Genomic DNA, 12,009 nt, shown 5'->3' with positions numbered 1-12,009 from the left:
GAAATGTTGTATCCTAGTGCATATGGTTGATTAATGCCAAGGCCAAAATCAAGATCTACATGTAAAGACTAAGCTTCTGTATGAATTAGCATATATGGAGTCGATTGAAACCAATCATCTTGTGGCAATTGAGGCATGTAGTAATATTGAGGCAGTTGAGGCACGTAGTAATTTTGATTTGTATACAATGTAGAAGGACAAGCTATATCCACTCAAACATCATGTCGTTTAACTGAACCAATAGACATTCGGCTAGAACTTCTTCTTTGCCTGTGGGATGTAGTGGAAGCATTATCAGATTGGCGAAGCAATTTGTTGTGGTTGATGGGTTATGGCTTCCTTGATAATTTATAATCCATGTTTGAATCTGTCCACTAGTATCATTAAAATAGTAGGTGAAAGTTTGGATTTTGTGCCACCTCACGGCGTGAGCCGGTATTGCTTGAGGCATGTGTGTTTTAATTTCAACAGTTGTTATAAAAATATTGTGTTGAAGGATCTTTGTTGGAGAGCTAACTCTAAATATCAAATTAGAAAAATTCAATCGAATTATAAGAGATAACGAGGTAAAAACTAGGTGCGTTAAAATTCTTAGACCAAATTAACAAGAAAAAATGGACAGTTTCTCAAGATGGTGGATGGCGATGTGGTATTTGACGACTAACATGTCATAATGCATCAAATGGAATTTTGAAAGGGGCTCGTCCCCTACCGTTGACAGCAATAGCTGAGATGACGCTTCAACGTACTGTCCATTATTTTCGTGAGAGGTTTGCGAATAATAGTGTAATATTGACCAACAACCAACTATGGACGGATTTTATGTACAAGATGTTCACACATAGACAACAAAATTCTGTTAAGCATTCAAGTCACAAAATACCATCAGTTTCAATAATTCGCCTAGGTTGTTACAAAACGTCAAAATAGACATGGATTCAATACCCATATTGTCAAAATTTTGGACCAAGAATGTTCATGTGGCAAGTAGACTCAATTTGGCATCTCTTGCAGTCATGCTAAAAAAGTATACGCTTTATACATGATTAATCTTGCATTAATTGTGAAGGATTATTATGATTTAATGGCTTACATAAATACATATTCTAAGTCATTTGAACATGTGCATTCCAAATATTATTGGGATGTCCCAAAATTTGATTGGTTCACAACACTATTATTCGTACAGCGTAAACAACAACCTAAACAACAAAATATAGAGGCTTGGGTTTTTTAAGACTAGAGTAAAATGTTCTGGGGGGATTTTTTAATAAAAAGTTTGATAGGGGTTTTTAATGTATTCCAATTAGTATCACCACAGCCGCAACGAGACGAGTAACAATCTCCCCGTTTAATGTATTATCCTACTTCCAACACATCCATTGATTCTTCAGCTGAAGTTTGAATTGGGATCGGGTTCCATTATCCAACTCTAAACGACGGACGGTTTTTTTTCCAACTGCAATTTCCTGTCCTTCATATTGGAGGGAAGATATGGAGGCGTTTCTGGCGGCGTCACCGGTTCTTGCTAAGTTCAGTGGGTGAATCCAGCGAATAACTGGTGGGCATACCGGGCAAGTGTGTTTTGGCAGATTCTTTGTCGTGTGTGGGTAGAGGACTTATAATTTGATAAGTTCAGATGGTGTTTGCTTGAATTCGAGGAGTCATTCTGGTGAACAAGTGTTGTGCATTGCTGAAGCGTTTGCGGGCTTCTGTAATCTGCCCATTGCAGCAGGGATGCTCCTTCGCGTGGCGTCTTTTCCAACTAAAACCTTAATCCTTCTCCCCTTCTTCTGCAAGAGCTCTAATGTGCTGTTTGTCCACTCCAAACGCTGCATTTATCTTTCGCGTAACTATACTTCGATGACAATTATATTTAATGCCCAAAAACAGCCCAAGAGTCTCGGTTCAATGGCGAGAAAGACAACCCATTTTTCCACCACCTCGGCTGAAGCTCTCCTCCAGTCCTCTAAAAATATGGGGAGTCGAATATCCAGGAAAAAAGCGCGTCGGGAGTCCCCGGAAATGATTCTCCGTGTGAAACTGGATACATGTTCGAAGAACGGTGACTTGGCTGAGGCCCTTCACCTTTACAATGAGGCCAGGGCCAACAGTGTTCAGCTTAATGTGCATCATTACAATGTATTGCTTTATTTGTGTTCTCCAAAGAGTGACAATGGCGAGGAGGATGGAGAAGACTCTGTAAGGTTGGATAACGGATTTCAGATTTTTAAGCAAATGCGCATTGATAAAGTGGAGCCGAATGAGGCGACATTCACCAACGTATCAAGGTTGGCAGCCGCAAAAGAGGATCCCAAATTGGCTTTTGATTTAGTTAAGCAAATGAAGGATCATGGAATTGTTCCAAAGTTGAGGTCGTATGGGCCAGCATTATTTGGGTTCTGTAAGAAGGGGATGGCTGATGAGGCATATGAAGTGGATTCCCATATGATAGACAATGGTGTCTTGGCTGAGGAGACTGAGCTCTCTGCACTCCTCAGACTTAGTTCTGAAGTAAAGAGGGAGGGGAAAGTGTATGAAATGATGCATAGGTTGAGGGCCACAGTGAGACAGGTATCAGAAGAGACTGCATCTACCATAGAGGACTGGTTTAGGTCAAAAAGGGCTGCTGAAGTTGGGGCTGAGAAATGGGATGTGAGAAAGGTGAAGAAAGGGGTTTTGGAGGGAGGAGGTGGATGGCATGGCCAAGGTTGGTTGGGGAAAGGGACTTGGACGGTGATGAGGACCAGGATGGATGAGACTGGAGTGTGCCAGTCGTGTGGGGACAAACTTGTTTGCATTGATATTGATCCCGAGGAGACAGAGAATTTTGCAAAGTCCCTGGCTAAATTGGCCAGTGAGAAAGAAGCTAGAACCAACTTCGCTAAATTCCAGGTATTATTTGTTTCCAGTTCCTGCCACGAAGATCCTTTGTGCATATACTATGTCTGTAGAGGAATCAGTAATTTTACTTGCAGAGCATATAAATGTTTTCTGTTCCTTGAAATTACAGAGATTGGACTACCTCTCCTTCAGTTTTAAATAGAAAAAATAGGTGATCATATATAGTATAGTTGATATGAACATTATCCTAGACTTTGTAACAGTTGTCAGAATCCTGGAACCTGCCCAAATCCTTGATTGTTGTTAATTTTAATACACCTTTCCTATGTTTTTAAGTTTACTTGCAGATTTCTTCTTTCATATTGTGTATTAAAACCTCAATACATAACCCTTTAACTACGTATATCCGTTATGCAAACTTACAACTACATACTGAAAATTTACATGTGTGTGCACTACTGCATGCATGTACTTAGATATCCATTTTAGAAAGTACACAAATTGGCCTTTTGCAATGAAACTAATACAAATTCGCTTAGTAATTGTAAATTAAGCCATAATAGAAAATTTCACGCAGGGACAGGTTGAAATTTGATATCAATTGAATTATCCGAAATAAGACAACTTTATTATTTTAAGAGTAATTAAGTGAAATAAGAGATTATGCTTAGGACCTGATGTTTATGAATTTGATTTTACCATGTCTTAGACATGCAAAGTGCAAAGCTTGTTTCAGGTTTCAGGCATTTAGTTTAATTATAATATTGTGAGTCTGACTCAAAAGGTGCTGGTTTAGGAGTGGCTTCAGCGGCATGGTCCATTTGATGCTGTAGTTGATGGTGCGAATTTGGGCCTTGCTAATCAACATACTTTTAGCTTCCCTCAGGTAAAATATAAATTGACTCCCCTCATTTTTACTCTAGAGAGAATTTGACAAACTAAGACAAAAGGAGTTGTGTCTTTTGTAGTCTTGTAAAATTATGTATATATAAAATGACACTGTCCTTTTCTTTGAAGATCATGAGAGTTGTGAACCAATTGCGTCAAATCAGCCCAACAAAGAAATTTCCTCTTGTTGTTCTACACCAGAGCCGAGTAAGTGGTGGTCCTGCTCAACATCCTAATAACAAAAAATTGTTGGAAACCTGGAAAAGGGCTGGTGCACTTTATTCGACGCCACAGGGTTCAAACGACGACTGGTACTTAATGATTGATAACCTGTTTCTTTTTTTTTATACTGTAATATCATTTTTCCATTTAGAGTTTTTATTTGATACCCATGTGCCAGGTAGCCAGGTTGAATCAATTGAATCACTTAACCTTAACAAAATCGAGATCTATTTGCTTCTGACTAGGCACGACATTCAACCAATAATAATGATGACCTACATGCCTTATTCTGTTTGATCTTCATTTTGGGATAGGTGCATAGAATGTTGTTTTTATCATGGAAATTGGTAATTTCTTATAGCTAACAAACACATACCTAAGCTAAGATCTTCTCTTTCTAAGGATCTTGCCATTGTCGTCTTGTATGCATCGTAGATGCTCTTGGAAGATATTAAATGTCTCCTTTTATTTGATCTTTATAAAAAAACTATGGCGAGACTTCTCTGCTAGTTGGTACTGTTGCCTAGCTTCTGAGCATTCTAGCAATTCCTCTTTTGCAAAGGACCTGCAACTGAAGTACACATATATATACACATATGTGTATATATATATCTGATGGTATAAACCAAGTTTTCGAGGTTCCTTGAGATACAACATTGTTACATGATAATAGTGGTTTCTCTGGCTCCAATGTCGTTTGATTTAATATCTGTTTCACACTAATAAAAGTGGTGTATTTAGATAAGAAAGGTGTCATCACTTGGCAGAATTGGATATATAGAATAAAAATCTTTTCTCTTCCACTATGGTGGTAAAATGGTTGATTCATAAGATCACTCTCTCATTAACACTTTCATTCGTCAAAAAATAATAATGATAGGAAGTTTCTTGCTTCAGTCTGGTTGAAAAATTATTGACTTATAAGATACTCTCACATACAGCACTTCCATTCAAGAAGCGATACTATGAGAGAGGGAAGGGATAAGATAGGAATGTAAGCTGTATAGTAGTTTATGGCTCAGCATACAACTCTGCTTTATGATATGCTTTGTTGTTACAGATACACTCAACATACTCTACCAAGTTTCATTTCTCAAGTGTACTTACATATTCAAATCTGATATAAAAGTTCTGTTCTCTAACTTGTTTCCTTTCTTTCCTTTCTTCCTTTCTTCCTTTCTTCCTGTTCTCATTCTTTCTTACTTTCATGTTTTTGTCATATGTCATCGACTTTGAGATTACAAGCACCTCTGGATATAGAAATGTTAATGAGGTATTCCAGTAAAGCTATTCTGTTCATGTTTCTCATTTTCTTTCCCTCCTAGGTATTGGTTATATGCTGCTGTCAGTTCAAAGTGTTTGCTGGTGACAAATGATGAGATGAGGGATCACTTGTTCAATCTTTTAGGCAATAGTTTTTTTCCTAGATGGAAAGAAAAGCATCAGGTAGTTTCTTTTCCCTCATTATAGCTATTAGTTAATTGTGTACTCAACAAACTGCCTTGATAGCTGTTATATTTATATCCTTTATTCGTGTAGCTAGCTAATAATTTGTTACTAGCTGCAGCAAGAAGGAAGCATTAAGTAAAATATTGCTTGTGGTGGAGCTGTCCTGAACTTTTTTGCTAGTTGATATTCATGAAATCCAATGGTAACAAGAAAATAATCAAGGATTATGAATATTCCAAAATGACTTGACTTTGAGATCTCTACTGCTTGATGGGTTTGATTAATGAATTAAAAGCAATTGCAACCAAAAGATTCATTGTTATGGATTTAAACTCTAAGAGTCTTTAACTTAAATGTCTATTTATAAGATTTCATACCATTGGCTTACCTTGAATACCCTCATTTAACAGTGAACTTCGTAGTCTCAGATCTTCTTTCGCTGCTCTCTTTGAGTTGCTCTGCCTATGCAAGTCATAGAGTTTCTTGGGGGAAAGGGACATAGATAGTCAACTGTTGCGGAAGGAGGTTACATAATAAGCTACTTCATTAACCCAAGACGAGATGGCATAGCTCTAGAATTTCGCATGGTATCTGCTAATATACATACAACCACACCAGACATATGCTCTATTCATATCATGGTTCCTCGACTTCAAGGTTTTTAATCCATGGAAGTCTGACATTGGTTACATGCTTTATCAGCCAGCACTAAGCGTGGACATATCTATCTGTTACTTCAATTTACAATAGAATGACATTTTCTGTTTTCATATTGTCTGTTGAATGCATAACTGAAACTGAACTATCAGTGGTATATAAAAACAAAAATTTAGTTTTTCATTCTTCTGATTTTTCTTACAAACTGGCAGGTCCGGATAAAACCTTCTAGCAATGGGCTCATTTTGCACATGCCACCACCATATTCACTTGTCATCCAGGTAGATTAATGGCTTGATCATCTTATGGCTGTTAAATGAAGAGTGCGAGTTTCATGTCTGAAAGTTCCGTTTTTGCTGTACAACATAATTGCAGGAGTCAGAACGAGGTAGTTGGCATATACCAACTGTAACAGGAGATGATCTTGAGACTCCAAGACAATGGGTTTGTGCCACAAGGATGTGATTGCATGAATAGGCTCTATCGCAGGGAGGATGAGATGAACATAGCGAGGCTGAGGGGAATGTGTCCAACCATTACATTTTGGAGATTTAGTTGGAAAAAGCCTCCTGCATTCCCATTGACATCAGTAAGTTGTAAAATTAGGATATTATTTGCCTTTGACAGGCCAATTCTTGTACGAGTATAGATGGAGTTCAGGCAACAAATTTTATACTGAATTTTGGATACGAACATAGTGAGAAGCCATATTTATCTTGTTCGAGCTCAGGCGACAAATTTTATACTGAATTTTGTATACAAACATAGTGAGAAGCCATATTTATCTTGTTCGAGCCCTGTTGTGATATCAAATATTCCTTTTATCAACTGATGAAGTTGAATAAAGTTATTCTTTACTGGTTTTAGCACGATCTTGAACAAAAACGTTTTGATTCCAGCTCCTTGGCATGAGCACTGTTAATTATTTATTTTCATTTGCTGATATAATAATATAAGTAACTGCTCTGCTAAATAAAATTCAAAATCTAAAGCATACTAAACATCATTCATACACGTTCAACTAGCTACCAAGTGAAGGTCTGGGGCAGTGTGAAATGTGTATAGATACGAAAAAAGGAAGAAACAGAAGCACATCAGAAATGGAGATGAACAAGAAATGAGCATTCGTGCATAATGGTATCATGCATCATCATTTCACAGAGTTATATATTATGCAAGAATCTACAGAGATTACTGAAAAATACTAGTATAGCAAAAGTTATTGGTGTCACGCATCATCATTTCACCGGGTTACAAATAATATTGGCAGGATTTTTGGGTCGTTCCCCGACAAACACAACTGTCGATCTATTAACAAGTTACAAGGTGCGGGCAAGCTTCAAATTAAAAGAAAAAAAATATTAAGTGGATCTTGCAGTCTCGATTGCAGCAACTAAATCGTCATATTTGGCTCCTGTAACTTCTTTGATTATCTTGTTGTCCTTCAGTATCTTGAATGTAGGAACCACCTTAATTCCTAGCTCCTTTGCTAGTGGCTGCCATCAGCATCAGCATATTAGATCAAACCAGATATTGATATTATATAGTTCGGCAGATAGATCAATAGAGCGAGAGAGATGGAGAGAATTGTTGCACACCTTGTTTTCTTGGTTGCAGTCCAGCTTCAAGAAAATGACATCATGATACTTTTCGGACAATTGTTGATACTTTGGAGCCATTATCTTACACGGGCCACACCTGCAAATGGAAGAATGACTCAATTCAGCAAACTGGTTTAACCAATGTTGAAGCAATGCAACAATTGATGTCTAGGCTGAAACAAGTGGCACCATTGGTACCTTAAGAATTCTAAATTATCTAGAAAACATTGAATTGCATTCACCACTTGTTCTACTCAATACATTGATGAAATTCTGAACTTTCAGAATTAGAAACAGACCAGACGCAACAATTCAACGGCATATGAGACAACCAACATCAAGATTGCATCCATGATATCATATAGCAGCACATAATGTTCCAGCTATATTGATGGCTCAAAGAACTCCACTTAAGGAAATGTGCAGATGAGGTTATTGTGCTTCTTCTTTACTCAGAGTCTAAGCCAATCATGGCAATTTAAATAAGAAGTGAGAAGCGAAGGGATAAAGTTTGGCAGCTCATCCTAATAAAGATGAACCATAAACTAAGAAATCATCCAGGAAAAAATGAGATAAACTTGTCAATCGTCTTCAAGAATGCTGAAGTAATTATCTACGATTCTAAGTTTCAATAGCAGCACAATTACTATCTGAAATCTTCCTGAATCAGCTGCAAGTAACATGCTAAAAGTTTCATTCTATTAGCTACTTGGAAAATTTTCCCACTTCTCTTGAGTTATTCCACTTGCTTTCTAGTCATATTATCACTTCCACACTCAACTGCAGCGCTATATTCATACAGACACAAAAACTCAGCTAATAAGAAAGGCCTTTTCTGACAAACTGCATCTCCTACAGACACAAAGCTCAGCTACAGAAGGGCCTTATCCTGCAAACCAAATCTCCGTCCACTCAGCCCGATGAAGTAACATGTATAACCACATTCATTTACATGCCTATATTTTCTTTCCAGAAGCACTATACACATTATACAAGTTAAACTTGCAATCAATAGAGAGAAATCACTTTTCTTGATAGGAACAAGAGTCAAGTCACATGCAAGAAATTGAACAAAGTAGTATAAAACAACGTATATGCTATATTTGGACCTTGGATTTTAGTATCAGCATGGAAATGAAAAAAAGTATAAAAAATTAAGCATAAGTACTGACATCCGAGTTATAAAAAAGGAAGTTTTATATTATATTACTCACTAAAATCCAAGGAGTATTAGAATTGAATCAACCCCAAATGCAGCAAATGGAACAAATCAAACATTACATCTCTATATCAACGGTAATTTCAGATACCTATTTATACTAAATTTATATGTACCTTGCTACATAATATCACAAAATTTCCCAATTTTTTTTTTTTTAAAAAAGAAGAGAGCCCCAAGATCTTTGATAAGCATGGATTAGTATAAGAACAACTTCAGTCCAACCATCAAATGAATCAAGACACGCCCAAAATCGAAAAAAGATAAACCCACCATTGGGTGTACATATCAAGGACGACTGTCTTATCGCCGGCGGCTTTGACAATGGGCCAGAACGTGTCCTTAGTAACCTCCGTCACCTGGCCCACCTCCGCAACCGCCGTCGTGGCGTCCAAGCTGGACCTGACCCGGAATCCCATCCTCAGCCCTATCTCTTTCCTCCTCATCAGCTGAGGGTAATCACCTGCGACGCAGACCATTGCGGGCTGCTTGGTGATAATCCCCTGTGAGGCAGAATTTTGAACCATTGAGGTCCTCGGAGCTGCACTGTACACCTGCAGAGCCATTATTAGCGTATGTGAGTGTGTGTATGCTCACTGAGTAAGAGTTGAGATATATGTATATGTGTATGTATAGGTGGTGGAGGAGAGAGAAAGTCAGACGATGAGTGAGAAGAGAGGTTTGAGGGTGGAATTTAAGGTTGCGACTGGGGGCTGCTGGCCGACGAAACTGGACCGTTAATTTTTCGTTGGATCAAATGACCATATTAGCCTCGAGATTTTTTGGTTTGTGCCACTATTTTCGGTGGGTTTTTTATGAGTTTTTTCTTTTTCTAAATCTAATTTTTTGTGGCAATAATCCTTCGAATAGTAATATTATTTATTCATACTATTAACTGTCGTTGTATGTCATTTCTATGTGCATATAACAAATAAATTTATTATAAATAAAAATAAAATATATAAATCAACACGTCACATCTCAATAAAAAACAAAGAAAGAAATAAAAACACCAACTTAAAGGGTATTATCGACAAAATAAAAAAATTAGTGTAGTGGTTCATAATCCAACGTTTGTGAGTGAATTATTTTTTGCTTTTATATTAGCAGATACATCAACATACATATCACATTTTCAAAAGAAAAAGTAAAACCAACTTAAATATATCATTGACACGACAAAAAATTAGTAAAATAGTGTCACAAATCGTTGTTTGTTTTTTGATATTAATATATAATATATTAAGCTTAACTTAACAACTTAAAATAACTCGTTTGGAATGACAAATATTAAATTCTTAAAATATCATTAAACTCTTAATAATTTATCCATACCAATTTGGTGTGATAAATATGAAATATCTCCAAAAAAAATTATCTTCCATATATGATTTTAGATCTTCATTTATATTTTATACACGTATCGAGGGTGTTTCGTCTCGTCCCTTAATTGTTAAAAAGTGGAAAAATCTCAAACTCCAAAAATCCTTGTGAGTTGAAAAGGATTGGGGAAATTTCCCAACCACAAACTTGAAAATGGAGAAATCCAAGATTGTTATACATACAAAAGATTTGGAATTTGGAATTTATAGATCAAAATGAAGTGTTACTATCTCAATATGTGGATCCATATATGCTTGGAATATAGGGATAATTACATTTATTAAGATTTATTTATATAAATTATTTATATTTTTTAAAAAAATATGCATACATCTCTAAAAACATGTTAATAATATTACATAAACTACTTCTATTTTTTTGCTGTTATAAGTGACTTGCATACTTATGCAAAAAAAATATGATGATTTATTTAAATAGACCATAAATTAAAAAAATATAAATATTATTATATCAAGAATGTATCCTAAATTTGAGCAAATCAATTGGGTAATGAAAACAATTGAATCATGATAATTTGCCTTTTTTCCCCTTCTTAAAAATTTCAAATCTTTAAATGTAATTAGTTATAATAAAAAAGACATAAAACAAACTAGTTAACGGTGTTTATCTTACTCCACATAAATATATTATATTTATTTATTTATAAATACAAAAATATACATGAAAATATCAAATGAGAAACAAATTTGAGAATTAATATAATTCTTTTTGTTAGCATTAGTATTTTTCATCTAAACTCTAACGAAAGGGTGTCGGGTATAAAGGAAGAATTTTGGAGGGGGTGTAAGTATAATTTTAATTTTTTTTAAAAAAAAATAATTTCGTATTTTTAGAAAGGGTCTAAGTGTAATTAATTATTTTTATTTTTCTATTCCTTTCACTTATTATTTTTTTGGTCGTGATCAATGTGAATATTATGAGGAAAGATATATAAGTTAATATCCAAAATATGTGGACTGAAGTTACTACTGAAAATAGTCTAGTCTTTCCAAACTTCAACTCAAATTCTGGAAAAAAAAATGCAAGCAACCTCGTAAGTGTAATATGTGCAAATCACACTTTTATAAAAAATAAATAGCAAACTATCTCTTTTTATTTTTTTAAAATGAAGTTGCTCTATTTTAAAAAAGATATGAAGATAATGTTTTCTTTTTATAGGGAGGTAGTTTATTCAAATACAACATCATATGAAGTAAAATTGTATTAATACGTTAAATTTTATATGATATAAAAAAATCAAAAGTAAAATGAATCCGCAAGCTCGATCGAGTGAGAGGATCAGATGTTTGGTCATAACAATTCTATAATTAATTTGAAGGAGTTTATTAAAATTTTAAATTGAGTTCTTAAGATGGATTCTTCTAAAACTCTCTTCTCTCACACACACTAGCACACCTAAAATCTCACACACATCACACGACAGCAACTCGGCTGAGGAAGAGCGAAATTGGGACTGTTTCTGGAGATGAAGGAGATTTGAAGGCCATGGATGGTATCATTGCTGATGAATTGGGGTATTTGGATGAGGAGGAAACCATTCTCTGTAATAAGAAAGCTGCAGCCATAAGTAATGGAGGCGTGAAAGAGACAACCAGCTTTCGATTCGCTGAATTTCTGAAGTTGGCTCATCGGGTTATAGACAAAGGGGATGCAGATTCTATCACTGCGTTGAAGGACTTACAAAGACGTTGGACTGAGAAGTTTGGCGAAGAAAATGAGAGTCCG

General features: G+C 35.7%; 2 protein-coding genes across 2 annotated transcripts; one reads left to right on the top strand and one right to left on the bottom strand.

The window, feature by feature from the left end:
- The first annotated feature begins 1,600 nt into the window (after positions 1-1,600).
- PRORP1 (proteinaceous RNase P 1) lies at positions 1,601-6,747 on the top strand. Its single transcript, XM_011078854.3, has 6 exons — positions 1,601-2,895; positions 3,641-3,730; positions 3,862-4,043; positions 5,280-5,400; positions 6,273-6,341; positions 6,436-6,747. Exons 1-6 carry the CDS (start codon positions 1,738-1,740, stop codon positions 6,523-6,525), a joined length of 1,710 nt encoding a protein of 569 aa, XP_011077156.1. The 5' UTR covers positions 1,601-1,737; the 3' UTR covers positions 6,526-6,747.
- Positions 6,748-7,251: 504 nt separating this feature from the next.
- Positions 7,252-9,557, bottom strand: LOC105161230 (thioredoxin F1, chloroplastic). Its single transcript, XM_011078853.3, has 3 exons — positions 9,154-9,557; positions 7,659-7,758; positions 7,252-7,556 (listed from the first exon to the last, which is right to left on the bottom strand). The coding sequence occupies exons 1-3, from the start codon at positions 9,444-9,446 to the stop codon at positions 7,422-7,424; spliced, it is 528 nt and encodes a 175-aa protein (XP_011077155.1). The 5' UTR covers positions 9,447-9,557; the 3' UTR covers positions 7,252-7,421.
- Between the last annotated feature and the right edge of the window lie 2,452 nt (positions 9,558-12,009).

Source organism: Sesamum indicum, linkage group LG4 (assembly GCF_026168435.1).
Source record: "Sesamum indicum cultivar Baizhima isolate 11 linkage group LG4, ASM2616843v1, whole genome shotgun sequence".
Classification (NCBI taxonomy): domain Eukaryota; kingdom Viridiplantae; phylum Streptophyta; class Magnoliopsida; order Lamiales; family Pedaliaceae; genus Sesamum; species Sesamum indicum.
Note: the sequence above shows the minus strand (reverse complement) of the source record. Positions and strands in the feature narration are given on the sequence as shown.

What these genes read in the sequence shown, in the direction of transcription:
- LOC105161230 (XM_011078853.3), bottom strand. Translation starts at nt 9,446, where the DNA reads ATGGCTCTGCAGGTGTACAGTGCAGCTCCGAGGACCTCAATGGTTCAA. An exon ending in CTTGATATGTACACCCAATG is followed by an intron (nt 7,759 to 9,153) that starts GTGGGTTTATCT and finishes TTCCATTTGCAG; the next exon opens with GTGTGGCCCGTGTAAGATAA. An exon ending in ACTGCAACCAAGAAAACAAG is followed by an intron (nt 7,557 to 7,658) that starts GTGTGCAACAAT and finishes TGCTGATGGCAG; the next exon opens with CCACTAGCAAAGGAGCTAGG.
- PRORP1 (XM_011078854.3), top strand. Translation starts at nt 1,738, where the DNA reads ATGCTCCTTCGCGTGGCGTCTTTTCCAACTAAAACCTTAATCCTTCTC. An exon ending in ATACTTTTAGCTTCCCTCAG is followed by an intron (nt 3,731 to 3,861) that starts GTAAAATATAAA and finishes TTTTCTTTGAAG; the next exon opens with ATCATGAGAGTTGTGAACCA. An exon ending in GATGGAAAGAAAAGCATCAG is followed by an intron (nt 5,401 to 6,272) that starts GTAGTTTCTTTT and finishes ACAAACTGGCAG; the next exon opens with GTCCGGATAAAACCTTCTAG.